General features: G+C 42.1%; 1 protein-coding gene across 3 annotated transcripts; it reads right to left on the bottom strand.

Moving 5' to 3' along the window:
* Positions 1-8,786: 8,786 nt before the first annotated feature.
* Positions 8,787-20,485, bottom strand: usp20 (ubiquitin specific peptidase 20). 3 transcript variants are annotated; one of them, XM_040157241.1, is made up of 25 exons: positions 20,259-20,485; positions 19,825-19,932; positions 19,476-19,529; positions 19,069-19,131; positions 18,779-18,919; positions 18,489-18,591; positions 17,984-18,053; positions 17,721-17,834; positions 17,460-17,559; positions 15,194-15,707; positions 14,890-15,039; positions 14,459-14,571; positions 13,907-14,079; positions 12,919-13,013; positions 12,772-12,805; positions 12,632-12,677; positions 12,355-12,535; positions 12,052-12,178; positions 11,797-11,966; positions 10,713-10,794; positions 10,397-10,505; positions 10,196-10,298; positions 10,034-10,102; positions 9,774-9,940; positions 8,787-9,418 (listed from the first exon to the last, which is right to left on the bottom strand). In XM_040157241.1, the coding sequence occupies exons 2-24, from the start codon at positions 19,900-19,902 to the stop codon at positions 9,783-9,785; spliced, it is 2,847 nt and encodes a 948-aa protein (XP_040013175.1). In that variant the 5' UTR covers positions 19,903-19,932; positions 20,259-20,485; the 3' UTR covers positions 8,787-9,418; positions 9,774-9,782. The 3 variants fall into 3 exon arrangements, with proteins under 3 accessions (XP_040013175.1, XP_040013173.1, XP_040013176.1); XM_040157239.1 differs by having other exon boundaries at positions 19,825-20,485; XM_040157242.1 differs by having other exon boundaries at positions 17,481-17,559; positions 19,825-20,485.
* Between the last annotated feature and the right edge of the window lies 1 nt (position 20,486).

The following is a 20,486-nucleotide window of genomic DNA, read 5'->3' as shown; positions in this document are numbered from 1 at the left end:
GGCATCAGAGAAAGACGACATGTAGTGGAGGCCTGTCACTCTGTGGTAGCCCCCCTGGAGCATCTGTGGGTAGGCGGTGAGCTCCATGGCCCTGCGGCCGGTCCTGCTCACTCTCACAGTCCACATGTCGACCAGCTGGGAACACATGGCGCAGCCCATTGTGTGTGCAAACGCGTCGGGAGACAGGTTATACAGGTCTACTACACGCTACTCTACACGCTCACGAGGGCATCGGTACACATACCCCTCCTCAGGACGTGTAATTCACCTGTTTCATTAATGTGTTTTGCAGGTGCGGACAGGAAGCAAGAAGCATTTCATTAGTACGTGCACCTGCGACACAGAAATATATTTACATGTATCGACATCTAATGTTTTCACGTACCTTTAATAATCCAGTATTATTGTAAAATATTGTAAAATATATTCCCAAAATACACATTACATACAAATTACTGCTGTTTCATACATTGTTGAAGCATGATCACATTTGTTCCATATATTTGCCAGCTGTATCTAAATATTAGAGGAAAAAAAGCTGACACATAGTCATTATATTTTGCAAACATTCGTGTAAATGACACTATACTGGCATATACTGAGCCTCCTTTAGTGACTTATTTTTATAAACAGGCTTTTAATCCGTTTTCATTCCTTTCTTTTAGATTTTATTTATTTTATTCTCCTTCTTCATTGCACTGAGCTGAGTTCATGCCGATGCCTGTGAGTAAGTGCTTCCCCAGGATATGTTAATTAGTTTTTATCTCTATAAAAGGCTCACAGTGAAAAAAAAAAAAAAAAATTAGACAATCAGGGAAAGGGAGTTGTGGCACGGGAAGCAAGGAAGTCAGCTACAGATCGTGCTCTGTCCTGTTTAAAAGCAACCAAAACACCACAACAGTCTCACATCCAGCCCTGCCTGCAGGGCCCACTAAGGGTGGCCATGAGTTAAAAGGTCATGGAGTCACAACCAGTCTGTGTCAAGGTGTTTTCCATCTATCAGAGCTGTCAGACAAGCCATGTAAATATTTATAGAGGTTGCTTTTGCAAAAAAAACTGAGACAGAGTTCACAGAGAGCGGAGCTGAGTCTGTGTACTACAGACTTTGAAGCAAATCTTCTTTCAGTCCAGGGGACGAGGCATCGGGTAACTCGCTCCCCTCACAATACTGCGGCACTTTGATTTAGCTTTAGCTGGGTGCAGGATCACGACAGAGCCTGTTTTTAGTAGGGTTGTATACAGAGGTGTCACCTAAGATGTAATAAAGGCCTGTGGAAAGAAATAGATGGGAAGTTAGTAAGTGGCAGATTAATATACAGTTTCCATTGTCACCTTTCAAGACAAGCTAAGGGAACAAAATGTTGTTCTCTTGCATCTATCAATCAATCAAACTTTTTTTGTATTGCAGCTTTCGCGTGAAAGAAGGGCTAAAGATACAACAGTAAAAGTTTGAAGATATCAACATTTTGAGCTTCTCTTAGATTCTCAAGCCACTGCAACCATGTCAGACAAGTAGGGTGCTGCAAGACCACTAAGTGCTTTAAAGACCGGTAAAATAATTTTAGAAAACCACACGAAAACTGACAGACGACCAATGTAAGGACTTAAAAACAGGTGTAATGAGTTCTCTCCTTCTGCCCCTAGTCAGCACTCGACAGCAGATGTCTGAATCGGGTGTTACTTTGCGGACACAGCAGCGAAGTGGTAACCAGTGGTACTCTGAGGTAAAATGGGGGAACCCGCAAGTGTTCGTAATCTGGGATATTAAAAATGCCTGTATAAACCAGGCCGAATGCATTTTATTCTGACGGCTGTAGCAATAAACAGAGATCACTTTCACAAGAGTTACTTCAGCAAATAACGTCACACTGATGCTTCCATGTGCGGTCTATACAATTAGTCAGCATGTTCAAAACTGTTACAAAGCTTCAAGGGAATGTGTGTGTGACTAATTTTTCCTCCCCCTCCCCCTTCTTTTTCTAAAGCAAGTGCACGGAAAGCCATTAGTAAGAATGAAAATGACATTAATGATGGGGACGAAAAGGACAAGTGGTCTGCTGCTACCTGCCACACCCATCCCATCCCAGATGAATAGACACAGCAGAGGCGACCCTCCTTAAACCGGCCCCAGAACCCCCCCCCCACTGTCCAGGACTCCCACTGTATTGTGCTGATTTATTATTCAATGGTCCGTACAACTACGGCTGTGGGATATTTAATTATTCATCAATAAATCTTGTGTCTTAGGAAACGCATCCCGGCTTCAACGTAACCTTCATCTCAGTAATCCATAACCGTGTCAGAACGGGTCGTGTGCTTGAATTCATTCTCAGACACACACGCAGCGCAGGAGACATGCCAGTGTTTCGGCATGTCAACCTCCCAACACAATTTGATGTGGATGGATGCTGCAGATAGGTGGGCGGGTGTGCGTTTGTGTGTGCGTGCGAAAGTCAATCCCCTAATACAATTTTTCTTTTTTTTGTCTTTGGCTCTTACCTGAATTGTGCAGGGGGTCTGGTCTCCTGTCTTCGAGAATGCTCAGCATGTGCATCATATCCTCTCAGCAGCCTGGTGTGTTTTCCTCTCAGTCTGCCTCTGTCTGGGCTGGATACAGCTCAGCATACGTATGGGACTCGGGATGACATCACAGCTGCTCACTTAAGAGTTGCTCCCTCTTTCTCGGATTAAATCTGCCTACCACCTATAGGTAACTAGACTTTTTCAGGGGACAACAAGTAGACAACATCTCATCGAGCACGCGAAGCGCCTTCTATGGACCATATGTCAGCGGATATTGGGCTTTATTGGTTAATATTCCCAAACCAAATTGCATCTAATCAGATTACTACAAAATAAATGACAGACACTGAACCGGAGGCTCTTGGGGCCCATGGGGATATGGCCTTCTTTGCCCGGTTTGTAATCCAGTTCTTGGTTCCTAGTGTCAGTGGAGCTCCAAAAAAAATGGATCCTACATTTCCCACAATGCACCCACTAGCATATTTTCATTATTTACTTCTTGCCAGCTAAATGCCCGTATACTTTTTAAGAAATAGTTTTAGGAAATTCCTATTCAGTTTCTTGCCGAGAGTTACGTGAGAAGAGCAATAACTCTCACATGTCTGTATGCTGAATATGGATCTGAAGCTGGTTAGCTTAGCTTAGCATAAAGACTGTAAACGGAGGGAAACAGCCAGCCCGGCTCAGTGAAAAAGTAAATCTTTTACACTTTGGTTTTTTTTACAGATAATAATAATAATAATTTTTTTTAAAAACGGATATAATGCACTAATTAGTCAACTTTTGCGGTGCTGGCAGGCAGATATTCTTACCTCTGTTCACAACCAGGCTAGCTGTCTCCCCATTTCCGGTCTTTATGCTAAGTGTGAACCGTCTCCTCGCAGTGGCTTCATATTTAACAAACATGACAGCGGTATTTTGCTTCTCGTCTGACTCTTTGCAAGACAGCGAATAAACATCCAATGACCACTCGAGTTCCCCCACAACAAATGTGCTTTAAAATATCCATCCAAAAACAAATGTCATTTCTTGTTTTCCTCCATTTTCAGTGTTGTCTGGATCTATGTAGAACATATCCTTGTCTTTGTTGTCCACAGGGGCGGGAATTTGTCCTCAGCTCACCAAACACCAGAAACAGTATGTAAAACAAAAAAATCATAGCAAAAAAAAAACCCACATGCAAGTCAAAGACCAGGCAATTTTAATCATTTAACCAGTCATGATTAATTACATCAGTTACACAGACATCAAGACATCCCATTGAATTGAGGTCAAAATCCCATGTTTCAAAGCATCACTATTATCATGACCACAACAGCCACACACTGTAAAATGTAGAGAAAACATGAGCCGGTGAAATCCTGTTGTACCGTGTGCACGCTGATATTACTGATAATTCTTTCCAACCACAGCAATGCTTTTATTGTCCTGTGTAACGGAAATCTCACACGCATAGCTTCGTGCTGTAAGACAAACGAACAACCTCACGGGTGGGGATAAGTAACTACCACTCGACATTTCCTAACACCGCAATCTAATAAGCTGCACTGCCCCAGTTTTTACCGACAGCTGTTCAAACTGTTACGTGTTTGATAGCCGCCCAGTATCTCTTTGATGATAGAGCTAAGATTGCACAAAGTTTTGTTGTTTTTTTTCCATTGCACTTACTTCCCCGAAAGATATAGCAAACATAGCACACATACACCCACATTATTAATATTATCTCTTGTACATATGGTTTGGAAATGTGTGAAAAGAAAAATGGACACTATGAAACTGTTCAGACGAGTGAATAAATCCGCATCCTCTCTCTCTCCTCTTAAAATTGATGAATTGCTCTTTGGACACATCAGCAAACAAAACAGGGAGACATGGATTAGGATAGGCTGTGGTCCAGAATAAAGTTAGTAGAGATAGCAGATGTTTGAATTGTCACAGCCAGAAATTTCAAGTGAAATGAATAATATTAATGATGGCTGGCTTCCTTTCTTTTTTTTTTTTCTTTTTTTTTTTAAAAATCATTTTGGTCCAGCGCGGATATGGTGGCTCTCAACCACAGATATCGGGTTGTTCTGTGACATCTAAGCGTTCAATGCCCTCATCTGAGACGGCCGTGAAACTAGAAGAATGCTCACTCTGCTCGCCAGATTAACGGTAGCTAGGATTTCGCGCAATTTAAGATGGCTACCTGAAACTGGCAGAATACGAAATGCTGGCAACAGTGAAACACAGAAGTTGATTTGCAGTGTTGGCTTCTGGCGTTAGTTCATAAAGACAGTTCACAGGGTCAAAAACCAGCTGCAATAGACTCCTCACCCTGCCGCCTTGGAAACTCCACGGCTACCTTCCATTTAGGTGAGCTGGTGTCGGGTCCCTGCTAAATGGTTAAATCATGCTGACACTCAAATTTAATATAGTGAATATTAATGGAAATAGTTACATCTGTACTTTATTTGTTATGACAAGTCAAAATATCTGCGGTGGAAAGTCTATTAAAACACCTTGGGCTCTAAGGGTTACTCTCTCTGCTTGCCTTGTTGGATATATTGCCAGGGGGGATGTTGAAGCTGCTCTTCTGATAATTATATCATCTGCTGAGCGTGTTGAAACTACTAGACTATGTCAGATTAAGTATGTTTCACAAGCGTGTCTTGCCTGTCCTTGAATCTCTTAGTTTTTGATGACACAAAATGACTGATGGAGAACTTCGGAAAAACACATCTCATTTTAACTAAGATAATGAACTAACATTGAATCTATGTAGAATATAAACAAACTTTTATTCTTCATTTTAAGGATGAGCTTTATGCTTACGTATGTGACAACTTGTTTTTTATCTTTAAAGTAAGCAGATTCTCTTTTATTCTTTTTTTTCATTTCATTTATTTTTATTTTTTATTTTTTAGATGACTTTGCGAGTTAGACTGGAAGATTAATACCACTTTCATATCTGTACGCTATGTTGCAAAGAAAGCGAGTTGTAACACCTTACTTTTATGCCATTTTATGCTGGTTATTAATTATTATCACAGACTTTGCGTACGACCTAAAACGGCATTTAGATATCGCACTCTTATGTTTGGACGAGATTACGGTCACAGGGAAAATTCAGTATCTACAAACAAAACGTGTTCTTGTTTATTCATCAGCTAGTTTAATAAATCAACGTTCAAATAAAATGTATTGAAATATGTCATTTGAGTAAGTTTCTCTAGAGTCAGAGGTGACAGCCAATGCTACTCTGCTAAGCTAGGCTAATTACCTTTTAGCAGGACTAGTTTATTTGATCTTATTTTATTTTTTTTCTTCATTATGATTAGATTTAGCCTCCTTGCCTTATTCATGCAGTACCAATTACCCAATTACTAAGATGTTGGAGCATCAAAATTGCTCTTTCAATTACAGGAAAAAGTGGCTGCATGATCTTTTGCTAAATACCTCCGCAGCTAGCTCACTAGCTGGAGTGCAGGCACTGCAAAAAGGTTCATATCTCTGTTCTCGAGGTCTTGCAACTCATCTTGTAATTATGACTTCTGTACATCATAAAGATGACTTATTGTCTCATAATTAGCAGAAAAGACCTCATAATTACGAGATCCGGATCTCCTATATTATGAGAAAAGGTTCAGGTGGTTATCAATCATCACTTTTTGATTTATAGGAGCTTAAATATCTATTAGCTATAAACGGTTCCTTTTTGCTATGTACCGCTGGCTTTACCGACAACTATCACTGAATTACTTTCATATTGAATAACTCTTAAAAAGATGATGATTCTCGTGAAGTTCTGAAGCATTCCAAGTATGAGGTAGTTTTCTAAGAATTACGAGATCAGGATGTCATTAATCTGAGATCTTTTCTCAGAATTATGAGCTAGTAAATCGTAATTAGGAGATTAAAAGGTTTGATTTTATTTTGTGAATGCAATGCAGTTCCGCACTTTCATAAGCCAAGGTGGATGACAAATTTACCGAAGCCCCCCCTGCACACCCAGCCGTTTTCACTTAACGTGGCTGACCCACGCCCAGGTTGCAGTTGAGCTGCGCTATGCCGGGAATTTATATGAGGTCACCAAACATCATGAAATAACCACAATGAAGAAGGTGTCCTACCGTAACCAAACTAACAGTAGCGTGAGGGAGCTGTCAACTGGGTACCGTCTGTACATGTCCACACCGTCCTAATCAGGCAAAACATGTAAAAACACCTGTGCAGGTGCACTTTCGCTGTTAGATATTCACATTTTTCACATTTTAGCTATAATTTGCGTGTCTATATTTGAGATTTAATTGTTCTAATGTTGCTACAAAAAACAGTAGAAAAAAAAGCAAAATGTAAGGAGCAATGTATCCTTATGTGGATACTGCTTGGCAGCTAGAGATGTGTTCAGTACAGTGCTCATTCTCATATTTAGGCGTTTGGCATTGAAAACTACACGTTTTCTTGCAGATAATTCTTGCTTCTTATCTGTTCACAAATAGGTTTCGAGATGCTGCGCCGCCACTCATTTGTGTTTATTAACTTGTCTTGTGGCCGTTTAGACTGGTAATAGCTAAGTAGCAGTATTAAGTGGATCCCTTACTTATGGAGGTTTTTCTCTGACAGTCTAATAATTAAAATTGCTACCTTATTGATGGTTGATAATCAGACAGCCGTAAAAACAATTTATTAACTGTGCATTGGTACTTTAGGTAATATGGTTCATGATATTTTACCATCAAACAGTGAATGTAAATTGACTACAAATCATTAATTGTGATATATTGTGTTGTGATATATTAATATATATGTGTAATAACAATTCAATTTAACTTCAGTTTTATGGCTTTCCCAATTGGTATGTATTAATAAGTAAATAAGTACAGTTTTACCTTACATCAATATTACTCATTCTATCACAATGCTAGGCTTCAACTGCTTAAAATGTGGCAGCAAACTTTGCCTATGCAAATCTGTATAATTAAAAAAGGCTAGCATGTAATTATCTACAGTGAGATGGAGGAGGACTTGGATTGTTTAGCTATGCTTGGACTGACTTCCCGCCCTTTCTTCCAGATTTTACCCTGGCATCTTAATCTTGCATTGATTGTGATGTAGAAGGAATTGCAAAAATTTAAGACCATCCACACAAAAATATGTCATGTTTCTATTGATTAATCAAATTAAAGCTTAGTTGCAGCAATCAATTGTCAAATATTAAAAAAAAAATCCTCTGAGCAACTCTGCATGTTGGCTGCCTCAAAAAGCTGCCTCCTCTGAGCTATTGTCTAAAATGTCATTAAGTTGCACAACACACACTTGTTTATCAGTCTGGTCTGTCTGAGATTAAAGTCTATGAAAGAGACGACATGAGTACATGATTTAAATCAAGTTTTCTCAGTGCAGAGGACCGTTTTGACTCATCACTTCCTATGTCTGTGCAGGTGTTCAGACCTATCACCAGAATCTAATTTAAGTAACCAAGCCATGGTGCCTCAATCAGTGAAGACGGGTGCATTTTACGTAAAGTTTTAAAATGCATCTTAAACAATGATGTTTGATTTATTTCTGAAGATATTCTAAAATCCTCCCTTAAAAATCAGGGGTGCCAACATTTTCAACCAGGACTGTGTATTTGATCAATCAGATAGTATTATAAATGACCTCACTGTTGTGGCAGGTCTGATTTTGTGCATATTGTGCTAATTATTTGAGAGAGTATTTGCTTGCTTGCCAAACTGTCACACGGTGAAAATAAAGTAATTTCATTGAATACTGCCCTCTCTTGGTGTAAAGGAACACTGCATTATTGGTCAATTTGGAATTACAGTGTATCTTGTAAGGACTGACTATGAAGTAATTCAGGCTGTGAATTCTCATGAGAATTACAAATTTACTATGTAAACTATTATCAGAAAAGCCTGTTAAGATATTTTGCTGCACAAGGTTCTCTTCTTACTTCTCGGCATATTTTCCGTTAATGCACCAGATACATAACTGTCTTCCTACTTAAACTCCTAGAATCTTGCCATCTTGAATCAGTCTGTCTTTTCATAAATTTTCAGTTTCTCTACTCTGTTTAAAATCATAATGTAATTTTGAGAAACACGAATTTGTTACTGTCTGAGCAAACAAATGGCATCTCACTCCGTCGAGGAAAGGTCCCAAAAAAAAAAGAGTTGCAGTTGCATGCATCTTGAAGCTATTGAAATACAAATGACCCTGTTTCTGGTCTTTTAGAACCCACACATGCATGTTTTGTGGCTTGAAACAAACCAGCTGTGTTTTTTTTTTTTTTTTTTTTTTTTTTAAATAGTTAATTTATCTGATCCTTTCACTGGCTTAAAAAAAAAACAACAAGCCTTCCATTCCTGAGAGCTCAGTGTATGCGTATTTAAGGTTGGAGGTGCAAGACCATGATTTATGCAATATCTCTCACTTGATGTCTGAATTTGTTGCTATTTGACTAGTAAACAGGCAAGCAACAGAAAGCGTAGTAATGTCTCTTGGTTGTTGCTTCCAAAGAAGAAGAAAAAAAAAAAAAATCATAAAAACAAACATCACACTGCGGTTCTGATCTCCTCAGCCTTCCGGTTCATGACACCGGCAGCTGTCTGCCTGCCACGGCCAGCTTGGCAGAATATGACACCTAGTGCCTACAGCAGCCACTGAAACACCATAGCTACCAAAAACAGCTCCAGAGATGGGACACGACGTCTTATTTTTACACCTTAACACTGAGGATCAGAGTTATCCAATAAATAAACTACGAGATATTTAGGTACCGTTTCACCTTCCTGCGACACGGCTTCAGCATAATATGTTGCTACATTTACAAAGTGCTCACAACAAGGCTTCTTCACCAGGGTGCAAATTCCTCAGCTTCTTGCGAGGGCAGGAGTGGAAATCAGAAGACCTGGGGATAGTCAAAGTTGAGAAACAAGTTGAGATAAAATTGACTGTTAATGGGCCCTCAGCTCAGACTGAATTTATTTAGCTGGATGTTTCTCCTCCACCACTCTTGGACAGATGTGTAGATATCTTGCCATCTGCTCGCCAGAAGGAATTTATGAGCTCATGTGGCTGACGTATGCAAAAGTGGGTGGAACGGTTCATGTTCCAAGACCAAGCCTTCCAGTAAACTGATCCATTACCCAAAGTACAATCAAATGTGACTGTATCCAGGGGGGATGTAAATTCTTATGAGGGATTATTATGATTGAAAAGTATACAAGCACTGAGCAGTGTTTTCCAGTAGGAAAAGTTCCAACCTCTTTATCTCAAAGTGCTCTGGTCTCTGCCTCGATTTTCCTCTCTCCGTGAAGGCTGTCGGGGTCAGCCGGGGCCACTGTCTGTCTCACTGCAATCTCAGGGCCTCCACCATAAATACCCAACAAGTACTGCCATGTCTCCTCTGAGATCTGACCATAGTCCGCACCTGAGAGGAGAAACATGCGTTAAAAACATTTATTGGCCACCTGTTTTCTTCATTTCCACCTTCACGTCCGTCTCAACCGGTGCCGATGTTTACCTTGCTTGAGCTGTATGTGTCCCCCTTTCATGACACCAATTTTACTGTTGTCAATGGGACCAGGAGGCTCTGAGAAAACAAATGATAACAAACCTTTTGAAAAGACAGAAAGATGAACAACTTAAATGGACTGCTGCATTTGTCTTAACTACAGGGTCATACCGTTGTCTTTGCCCTTCACAAAGCTCTCCCACTCTCTGAACCACTGCATACTGATACAAAGGATCACCGTTGGAGCCTCTTCAGCCTGAAACTCTTTGTTCAGCTCCAGACAAGACAAAAAAAATGCTCATTCAATATCCAACACAAAGCATAGAGATATATTTACCCACAGGTGAACCCTTGCAGAAGACAAGTTTTTACCTTGATGAAGGTGTCTATTTCCATTTTTCTCCGTTTAGCCAGAGCTTCAATCTCCACCTGGCAGATGGCACACATATACAGGTGGTTTACTGCAGGGCCGCCTCCAAAACTGAGGGGAGAGACAGAGACATTAAACAGAAAGGCTCTACGAGATAAAGACAGATTGACTCCAATAAATCTGAATGCAAATCCTTCAAACAACATTCAACTGAGGCTATAATCAGTCTTTCATCAGTTACATTACTGTAGAGATGATTTAAACACATCCTTTAAAAACATTATGATCCTTATACATATGTGTGTGTTGCATATTTACCTGTTGTAGAGGTACTCCCAAACATTCTGGGGAACTATCACAACCAGGTCATCTATGTAGTGGTATTTATTAGGGGGGATCCCTGAACAGAGATAAAATATTTTAAGTGTTAAATGATGAATATTTGACCTTGCTGGCCTGCAATGGAGACCAGAAAGAATGCCACTGGTAACAGTACATTTTTATTCCTCCCATACAAAATCCCCACCCTCACCCCTGCGGTCCGCTTGTACATTGATGGCCCGTAACTCACAAATGCGGTAAAACCACGTAGTTCTAATCGAGATATACAGAACGAACCAGGCAACTATCATAAAAAGTCCAAACAAAACATCCAATTAAAAAGTAATTTTGATTTGGAACTTTGTGGGAATAACAGAGATTTGTGTTTTTTGTTGCGTATTTGTTTGTTTTGCAAAATGAATCAGTAAAGAAGACATCACTAGTTTTTGAAGGACTGTGGGTGACATAAATGTATTGTTTTGCTCTTTTGTGGAAGCTTGCAATTCAGTATTTGGCCGTGTGGGTGTTGAGTAATTCGTACTGATCACCAACATGATCAACTTCGCACGAATATTATGCAGCTTTTTTTCTATGAAGTTGGGTTGACACTGTTTCCTGTTTTACTGGGAGTTTGATGGAGGACTGGTATCGGTTTCCGATTCAGGGAACAGACTGCTGCAGCACATGTTAGCTCGGTGCAAAGGCATGAAGTGTGGGAAAGGGGGGAAATTAAATACTGGGATGTGTGGGTGAAGAGGCTCTGGAGTTGTTTAAAAGCACCTGTGATGGAGCTTTATGCTTGTTTGTAATGTGACCTTTCTGTTATAAATTTGTGGTCTCCAAGCCAGAAAAACATGATTGTCAGAGTTATTTTCTCAGACGTGACACAGCTCCTCCAGAGCCACAGACGTACAACTATTTTCACTGGCTGAGTCAAACTCCCCATAACTCGTAAACTGACCTTTATTCCCTTTAAGAAAGTATGTGCTCTATTTGCTTTCTGTGTGATAAGGCAGGATTTTGACGACATATAAGTGCTTGATTAAGATTTTTAAACAAAAAGACACAATATACCACATACCTCCGTGATGACAAAGAAATGTGTGGTTGCTGATGGGGCCTGGTTCGGCGAAGGTGTTGAACTTGTTGAGCCATTCTCTGGAGATGTAAAACTGTAGCAGGCTGGGCTCTTTCATATTGGCCAGAGCCACAACCTTCTGCCTCTCTCTCACTGACTCCTCACTACTTTTCCTGCGCAAGTCCAAGAAAAACGCATCACAACTCATTGTAGATTCAGTACTAAATGTTCGACACCACATGGTTTTCCCATGCTCACCTATAGAACAACACATAGGCCTCTGCATTCTGCACCACCGTCTCATGGACTTCCGTGACATACTGATCATCAAACTCATACCACTGGCCGTTGATCACATTCTGGCAGTAGGCTATGTAGTGTCCGCCTGCAGCACCATAAGAAAAGGCAATAGAGGGGAATATATGAAAAAACAAAGCACATACAGATAAAATTGAACAGATAAAGAACAAGTACAGGTTTGATCATTTTATGAGATATGTTAACCCTAAAGGAAATGACATCTGAAATGCCCTTTTCTGTAGGAAATGAAGCTATTCATACTTCCTGCCGTGCCATGGTGGCAAATGACTGACAGCAGATCATAAGTGGTGACTTGGGATGGACTCTCCTTAGCCAGGAAGGGTCGCATGTCGAGGTCCTCCAATGGGAAGGACACGTGGCTGCTAATCTTGAACGAATACATGACTTCATGCCGGAAACGTTTCAAGTGAATGCACAGAATCTACGCAAAACAAAAGTGGGGACAAACAGAGTCAGTAACACTTGTGTGGTTATGAGAAAGAGATCTGGTTGAAAAAAAAAAAATAGTAAATCATACCTCTGGAAGTCGAAGTACTTTGCAATATTTGACACCATTTCTCAACCTGTACAAAACAAAATAGGGTGTAAATAAATGTAAATGAAAAATATCCTTGTTTAAGGTGAATGTCTCAGTGTAGATTTACTGTACAGACTCACTTTTTACATCTCTCACAGCTGTACATGTTGTCCCCTGTGAAAAGAATGAATGTAAAATGTAAATTCCGACATAAATTTTCCTCATCCATACTGGACCGTTTAAAAATGATGTATTATGGTAGAATAGCACAATGTAATAATGTTTACCTTTGAGTTCATCTGCAGCAAAGAAGGCAGCAAGGCAGTCCTCTAGCGTTACCATGGGCCCCCAAAACCAACTGGGGATACACGAGACTACGAACCTGTTCAAAGGCACAACACAAACAGATGTAATCATTCCAACAACATTCAGCCAAAAGGCCCCAAAAGTAATGCATCTGTGCTCTGATATCTACGGTGATAAATGCAGGTGACACTGTCCATCTATGTGCAAAAGCACCTTGCAAAGGAAGAGATCCTACTTCAAAAGCAGTAAACTCATAGAATGAGAGGCATCTCGGAAAATCTCAGGAAACCCAGTGCTTTGCTTACACAGACGATAACTACACTTTCCGCTCTACCATTGAAACCCTCTAGAGCCTTTAAAAATGCATCACTCCTGTCGGGTGATTTGATGGCTCAGCCCTCAAATCTTGTCCCGGAGCACTGGACCAAGCATTTCAGAGCCCTCCTCAGTCTTCGTAATCTCTCCAACCAATCCGTCTTGGACTGACTCCCCTCTGCATGCCTTGCACACACAAAGTTCTTATCAGCTTTCATATCATCATGCTGCTCAAGTAAATGCATTTCGACTGTCTTTGGTACCGAGTAATAAGACTACCCGGTGGCACTATGGTGCACGCTAGCAAAGTGATAGCGTGCACCATGCTGTTTCACCGTATCACAGAAGTCAGATCTACGTGCCCTCACTTGCACCACCATTGGCAGCTTCTGTTGAGTGTTGTTTCCACAACCACATTCAGCCTTATAATGAGTAAGTCAAAATTCCACTGACCTAATTTCTCTGTAAGAGCTCTAATCTGTGGGTTTCACAATTTTAAACTATGTCAAAACGAAACCAGAAAACATCCGATAAAATAATTTGGATGACATCAGCATGCTAGTCTGCAATTGGGAGTCGAAAGCATTTTTGTGTTTTCTCTAGAACACGCTGACTTCTTCTATGACTGTAACAGTTCAAAAGTGGTCCGCTGACCGCCGTATGGAGTCCATGATGTAGGAGATCCAGCCCTGCGAGCCGTAAGTGTCAGGACACACGCCCGTCTTGACTGGAAGGTTTTGATGGATGGAGGAGTGCAGCTTGGCCAAGTCCTCCTTACCGGGGATAGGGAGGGACAAGTCTTGGAAGGTTTCCACTGTATTAGAGACCTGTCACACATAGAGAGAAGCGGTTTACACAACATCACAGCATGTCATAACATACTATGCAAGCAATACCAATCTAAAGAAATGTGTGTTTGGTGGATGAGTGATATTGGATTAATAAATCATTTAGCATCCGTTTTCTCAAAAAATAATAATACACATGTGAAAGTCACAAATAAAATTATTTTCACTCATTCTCTTTAATCCTTCTAATCATATAAAATACTCCTTATAATATTCAAATGAAGTAATTACACATGTCGTACTTTCTCCTAAATTCCACACAAAGAAAGATCATTTTATTTATCAAGTAATACACCGTGGTTTCTGGCTGAATATGTAAGTCGCTTCCCCTGGTGTTTAAGTGTGAAGCACAGCTCACCCTGTCACAGGTCAAACACTGGACCAGACTGAGGATAGAGCCATCGAAGATGTCAGAGATCACACTGCGATAGTGGGACTGTTTCTTCTTCCTGGCACTGAGCAGCATCTGAGCTGCAAGACACATGACAGCAAGGAGGATTTCAGAGGACAAACTTATCCTTGTTGACATTATTTTATTTGGACCAACCGTCAAAAGCAAGCAACAGATTGTCGACATTCTTTATATTACTACTATGTAATAGAAGACTTTGGTAGGCAGAGGACTACGACTTGGAAAACAGAGGTCCCTTCTGCTACACTACAGATTCAAATGTACACATGGAGTAACAAACCTCTCAACCTTAACAACTCCCATATGGCACTGGTATGGTACATATTCAAGGCAAAGGTTTATCTATCAAAACCAAACAAAACGTGACCTCTCCTCACCTTTCTTGAACGAGTACGCAGGTCCTGCAGAGCGAAGCGGGCTGGAGCGAGGCGGACTGGAGGACAGTTTGGGATGCAGCTCCTGAAGGGTCCGCACTGGACTGCAGGGAGTGGACTGGGGCTGGGTCATCGAAGCCTCATTGTCTGGCTCTAGAAAAGAGATTGTCAGATGAATATAATTTATAATATCCTCATAACCATACATTTTTTGAAAAATCTACTAATCAGATATTAGAGTGGCTTTTTAAATTCTAGTTTGTAAATCATCCGAGAAAGTGCTTTTATAATCCCACTGGTCTTAAACCTGAGGTGTTGCTGCTCTGGCCTTGCCCTTGGCCAGTATTAGAAGCCTGGTTGTTCTCTTGGTTTTGGACGTCGGTATTTTGAGTCGGTGTCAACTCCTCTTCCACTCTCCTCTCAGGAACCTCCTCCTCGGCCGCTGTGTCCACATCAGCGTCCTCATCCATCTCTTGCGAGCCTCCGCGGAGGGATGAGCCAGACACCCTTCGTTCCTTCAGCCTCTCCTTCTCCGAGATCAGCCCGCCGGGACCGACACCCACCATCCCCGATGCCGGCGACCTGACCCCGTCACACTCATCCTGCATGAGCAGCTCGCCGTCAGCCGCGCCTCCTCCCTCCCCCCGGTCACTGCTGGAGCCAGAGTCGCAGGACAGGAATTCATCCTCAGACGGGGAGCGGTCGCCATCCCTTCTCTCCTCCCCGTCACTTCCCTCCCCGCTCATGCTGCACTCTGTCAGAGGCTCCTTCAGCTCCTCGTGTAACTGGTCCATCAGACAGCGCAGGAACTCCTGAGTGTCCTGTAGCAAGAGAAGCACGTTACAAGGAGTCAGAAGGAGGATGTATAACATGGCTACATACACAGAGACAGGAGTTTTGCAGAGAAGTGGGATGTAAATGTGTAACGGATAAATGACTATTACATAACAAGAAGATGAAAAGAGAAATATAAGGAGAAAAAATGTGTCTGTCTTGTCTGTAACAAAAAAAGCATTTTGTGTATTGGGTGACACAAGGAGAACTTAAACATTAATTATATGCATTCAGGCAAAACCCAATACTGTTTAAAAAATCTTTGCACTTTTCTGTGGCAATCGCAATCAAACAAAACCAGAGAAGACACTTGTAATCAAACATGCACTTCGCCTGAATCAAATATGAAAACTGGATTCTGAAGAAATTCGGTGTCTGAGGAATTTTAGCATTTTTTCTTAAACAGAATGAAAAATTCTTGTCTGCATGTCAATGGATAATTCAGTGTTAGAGTTGATCTTACTATTTTTCTTACTTCCCCAGGGTCAAAGACAGATCATAGCATTTTTTAGGAATGCAATTTGAAGATATAGCTCAAGGGCTACATGTGTATCAGATCAAGTAGCCTTGTTCGCTTCCTTGCCGAGACTTAGATGAGATTACAGAACCACTTTTTTTATCTGTTTTATCTAGAATAGCATAAAGACTGGAAACAGGGATAACCAACTAGTCTGGCTTTGTCAAAAGGTAAGAATATCTGCCTCTCAGCACCTCTAAAGGCCACTTATTAACACCTTATGTTGTGTTTGTTTTTCTGTAGAAAAAACTTAAGTGTAAAAATGAAAAGTTGTGGCTGGCTGATATCCCCTCAGACTGTGAGAAACAAGATTCTCTGATCTGACGATAACAAGATTGAACTGTTTGGCCTAAATTCTAAGCTTCATGCCTGGTGGGAAACAAGGCATCGCTCATCCCCTGCCCGATACCATCCCAACGGGGAAGCATGGTGGTGGCAGCATCATGGTGCGGGGGTCGTTTTTTCAGCGGCAGGGACTGGGACACTGGTCAGGGTTGAGGGCAAGCTGAACGGAGCAAAGTACAGAGATATCCTTAATGAAAACCCGGTCCAGAGCGCTCGAGACCTCAGACGGGGTCGAAGGTTCACGTTCCAACAGGACAGTGACCCTGAGCACACAGCCAGGACGAGGCAGGAGTGGCTTAGGGACAACTTTGTGAATGTCATTGAGTGGCCCGACCAAAGCCCTGACTTGAACCCAATCGAACATCTCCGGAGAGACCTGAAAATGGCCGTCCACCGACGGCCCCGTCCAACCTGACAGGGCTTGAGAGGATCTGCAGAGAAGAACGGCAGAAAATCCCCAAATACAGGTGTACAAACCTTGTCACGTCATGCACCAAGAGGACTTGAGGCTGCCAAAGGTGCTTCACCTAATTACTGTGTAAAGGGTCTGAATACTTATGTCAATGTGATATTTCAGTTTTTCCTTTTAAATAAATTTCCAAAACTTTCTAAAAATCTGTTTTCGCTTTTCATTATGAGTGTAGACTCTCCTACTGCCTTCAACAGGGAGACATAAAGGCATCTACGACTTTGTCTGGTTCTAGGGATTTAAGAAAAATAGTACAAATCTTTGGGTGTTAAGAACAAATGTAGATGTTAATAGCAAAAATTGAACTCAATTTAGGGAATGCGTGAGAACACAGGGGATTACAGTGTAAAACAAACAAAAGACAAGACAATCAGTGTCAAGCTGTTGAGGTATGCCAGGTGTAGTTACCTGCTGGGTGTTTGCCCCTACCTGCTGAGCGTAACCACGAAACATGGGGTTTACTAGTTTGATGCCATGAGACAGACTGGTAGGGACAACATAGCTGGGCCTGCGAGGGTTGCAGCCATCAGAGACATTGCATTAAAGATAATTTCATACGAATGATTGATTGGCAGATAATGGTCTAATTTTATACAAAATGTATAAACGGAGTTCTTACAAAGTTGTCTCAAGCAGTTTTATGTCACGTTTACTGTGCGTGTTTATTACCGTTTTTTATGCCACAGTTCTGAGATGAGTTTCTGGTAGCTCTTACAGAGAGCGGGCTTCTTATCGGTGCGGACCAATCCACTGCAGTCCAGGAAGAACTGAGTCAGAGGGGGACTGGTGAGAAAAGAAGAGGAAAAAAAATACATCAACTTGACTGTTTAACTGTTCCAAAGGAAAACACGTTCGCGAACATAGAAGATTTGCTATGCCCGTTAAAATTCCGGGGAAGTGGGTAAAATGTTTATCAGAGGAAGTGACCTCACCAGTTGGACAGGGCTTGTAGAGCTGCATTCATGTAGCAAGAGTTTCCGATGTTTTTCATTCCTGTCAGGCCTGCAAACAACAGCAGAAACAAGAACCACGTAGCTTTTGCCAAAGTGTTCAAACTAAGCAATTCAGAGATTCACCTCAGATCCCTAGAAAGAGTCGAACAGAGGGGACACCACCAAGCGCTAATTATCAGCTCTAGATTAAAAGAAAAAGGGCTGTTAACTATTCTTAGGCTTTATGGCCATAAATCTATTAATATGGCAGCTACGACCTAATGATGCAAGCACCACATCCAACAATGATTCTAATAATCGGAGAAAAGATTTCTAAAGCTGATTCTGAAAGATTTCCTTAAAGCCAGTGTTTTTTTGTTTGTCGGATTTTTCTATTTTTTTGATTTTGAATTTTTTTATCCTATTAATAACATGACCATCACAAATGAGTCTGATTTGAGAGGCTTGTTTAGGAGAAGAAATACTGACTACAGATTTTGTGTACCTCTGGGTTTAAGCTCATCCTCCTCTGACTCTGACCCTTCTTCTTCTGCCACAGCAATTGGTACTGCTTTCAGTGGGTGACCTACTGGCTGAGGAGTTGCTTCCTAGGAAAATTATTAATAGATACTATAAATATGAAGGTGAGGCAGAAGCAGAAACAGGTTGTGTGAATTTGAAATAGCATCGCTAGCCCTTATAGTTTTTTTTTTTTTTTTCCCCCATGTAGACCCATCAAGCAGGAAGGGACAGACACCAGTGAGGAGGTTTGACCTCGTGGGAGCGAAGTCGTACCTGCTCTGCGGCTTTACAGTGGTGGGGAGCGGCAGCTACAGCCACCAGGGCAGGCCTGTGCTCCAGAAACACCTCGCGCTCACACACATAACACCAGATCCTGAACGTCGTCAGGTTCACGGTCAGGTTGTGCTTCTTAGCCTACAGGGAACACACACACACACACACACACACACACACACACACACACACGCACGCACACAATCGTTAAGATGACTCTTCTGAAACTATTACTTTGACATAGTATTGACAAGCAGCGCAAAAGCTGGCAGGCGATTTCGGTGTTTTACCTGTGCATGCAGAGTGCTGTGATCTGAGTAGGACTCTCCACAACCAACATATGGGCAGTCATTCTACAGAGCGGAAACATTGTATTAGATTAAATCTCATGTCTTTTGAATCCTCTCTTATATGTTGTAAAGACACAATGTCACCATATCTAACTGTCTATCTATCCGGATTGGCATCTATAAATAAATGTAATGCTTGTGTGTGTGCTTGCCTGCTAGAGTGTGAGAGCAGTTGCACGTATAATGAGCACATTTATGTCCCAAATCATCAATTGTTGAGCATTCACCTGTACGATTGGTGCAGCAGTAGTTGCGCTTGCAGTCGTCATCATTTATGTGGCGAGGTGCACACAGCTAAACCCAACAATTCAAAAACATTTAGAATAGGATTCGAGCCCCGAGTTTACCTGCAGACAGGCCCACAGGTTTGGGCCACCTGCTCCACACGACTGGCACGTTCCCTGTAGCGGCAGGGAGAGAACATGAAGAGAAGAGAGTGGAACATAACGGTCACATGTGGAAACACACATTGTGGTCACTGGCAAGCCAAGCTGCCTCCCACTGTGGGTAGTCGAACAAAGAAAATACAACAGGGCTTCCATATACTCCAGCTCAGATGGTTATCAGTACAGTGAAGGCTGGTGGACAAAAGGCTGCTGCATCAGTCATATAACAGCCTTGAGGGGTGTGTAGGTCAAGGCACCGGGCATCTTCGACACTGTGCAGCACGCTGACTGTGAATGAATTAAAACCCACCTTGGATTTCTGGAGGAGGTCCTCTTTGGTCACCTCTCCTATGGAGTCCAGGTGGGGACAAAGGTCCTGCTCGGCCATGGCCACTCACTTTCTTCAGGGGCACGTCTGCTAATATGACAGGGCAGTAATAACAATAGTGCAGTCGTTCCACATGACAAGGTGCTGCGGGCTAAAGCTAGCGCCGTGGTCTCATCGCGAAGACACGAGCTGCACGCGCAGAGATCACACGCATTTAGCCCCTGACGGAAAACTCAAACATAAGCCGGACATGGATTGTGTCGTTTGAGACATCTTTTCACAAGAAACCCCCCGAAATCTACCTACAGAATGTGACAGCTCTGCAAAGCGAAAGGCCTTCTGTTTACCAACGAAAGCGCAGACACCACATCGCACTGCAGCGATGCCGACAGCTGCTGCGAAGGGCACGTATTTACCACCAAGGAGCGGCTGCCACGGCGGGGACCGCTATCTCTCATTCCTCGGGTAAACAATCCGAACTGGACGCGGAGCGTGCGCTGGCAGGACACCGGGGAGCCGAGCCGAGAGACGCCGCGATACCCCGGCCCACCATCCCCAAACAACTCCCCCCCCCCCACCTCCCGTCCACCAACAGCTCGGCCCGGCACGGCGCGGCACGACGCAGGGCTGGAGGATGCGACAAC

The sequence above is a fragment of the Xiphias gladius genome, chromosome 20, assembly GCF_016859285.1.
Source record: "Xiphias gladius isolate SHS-SW01 ecotype Sanya breed wild chromosome 20, ASM1685928v1, whole genome shotgun sequence".
Classification (NCBI taxonomy): domain Eukaryota; kingdom Metazoa; phylum Chordata; class Actinopteri; order Istiophoriformes; family Xiphiidae; genus Xiphias; species Xiphias gladius.
Note: the sequence above shows the minus strand (reverse complement) of the source record. Positions and strands in the feature narration are given on the sequence as shown.

Excerpts from the sequence above, each read along its gene's own strand:
- usp20 (XM_040157239.1), bottom strand. The coding sequence starts at position 19,902 with ATGGCCGAGCAGGACCTTTGTCCCCACCTGGACTCCATAGGAGAGGTG. Across the intron at positions 15,040-15,193 it reads CCAGAGCAGCAACACCTCAG|AGCCAGACAATGAGGCTTCG; the intron begins GTTTAAGACCAG and ends TCTCTTTTCTAG. Across the intron at positions 14,080-14,458 it reads AGTGTTTGACCTGTGACAGG|GTCTCTAATACAGTGGAAAC; the intron begins GTGAGCTGTGCT and ends TATGTGTGACAG.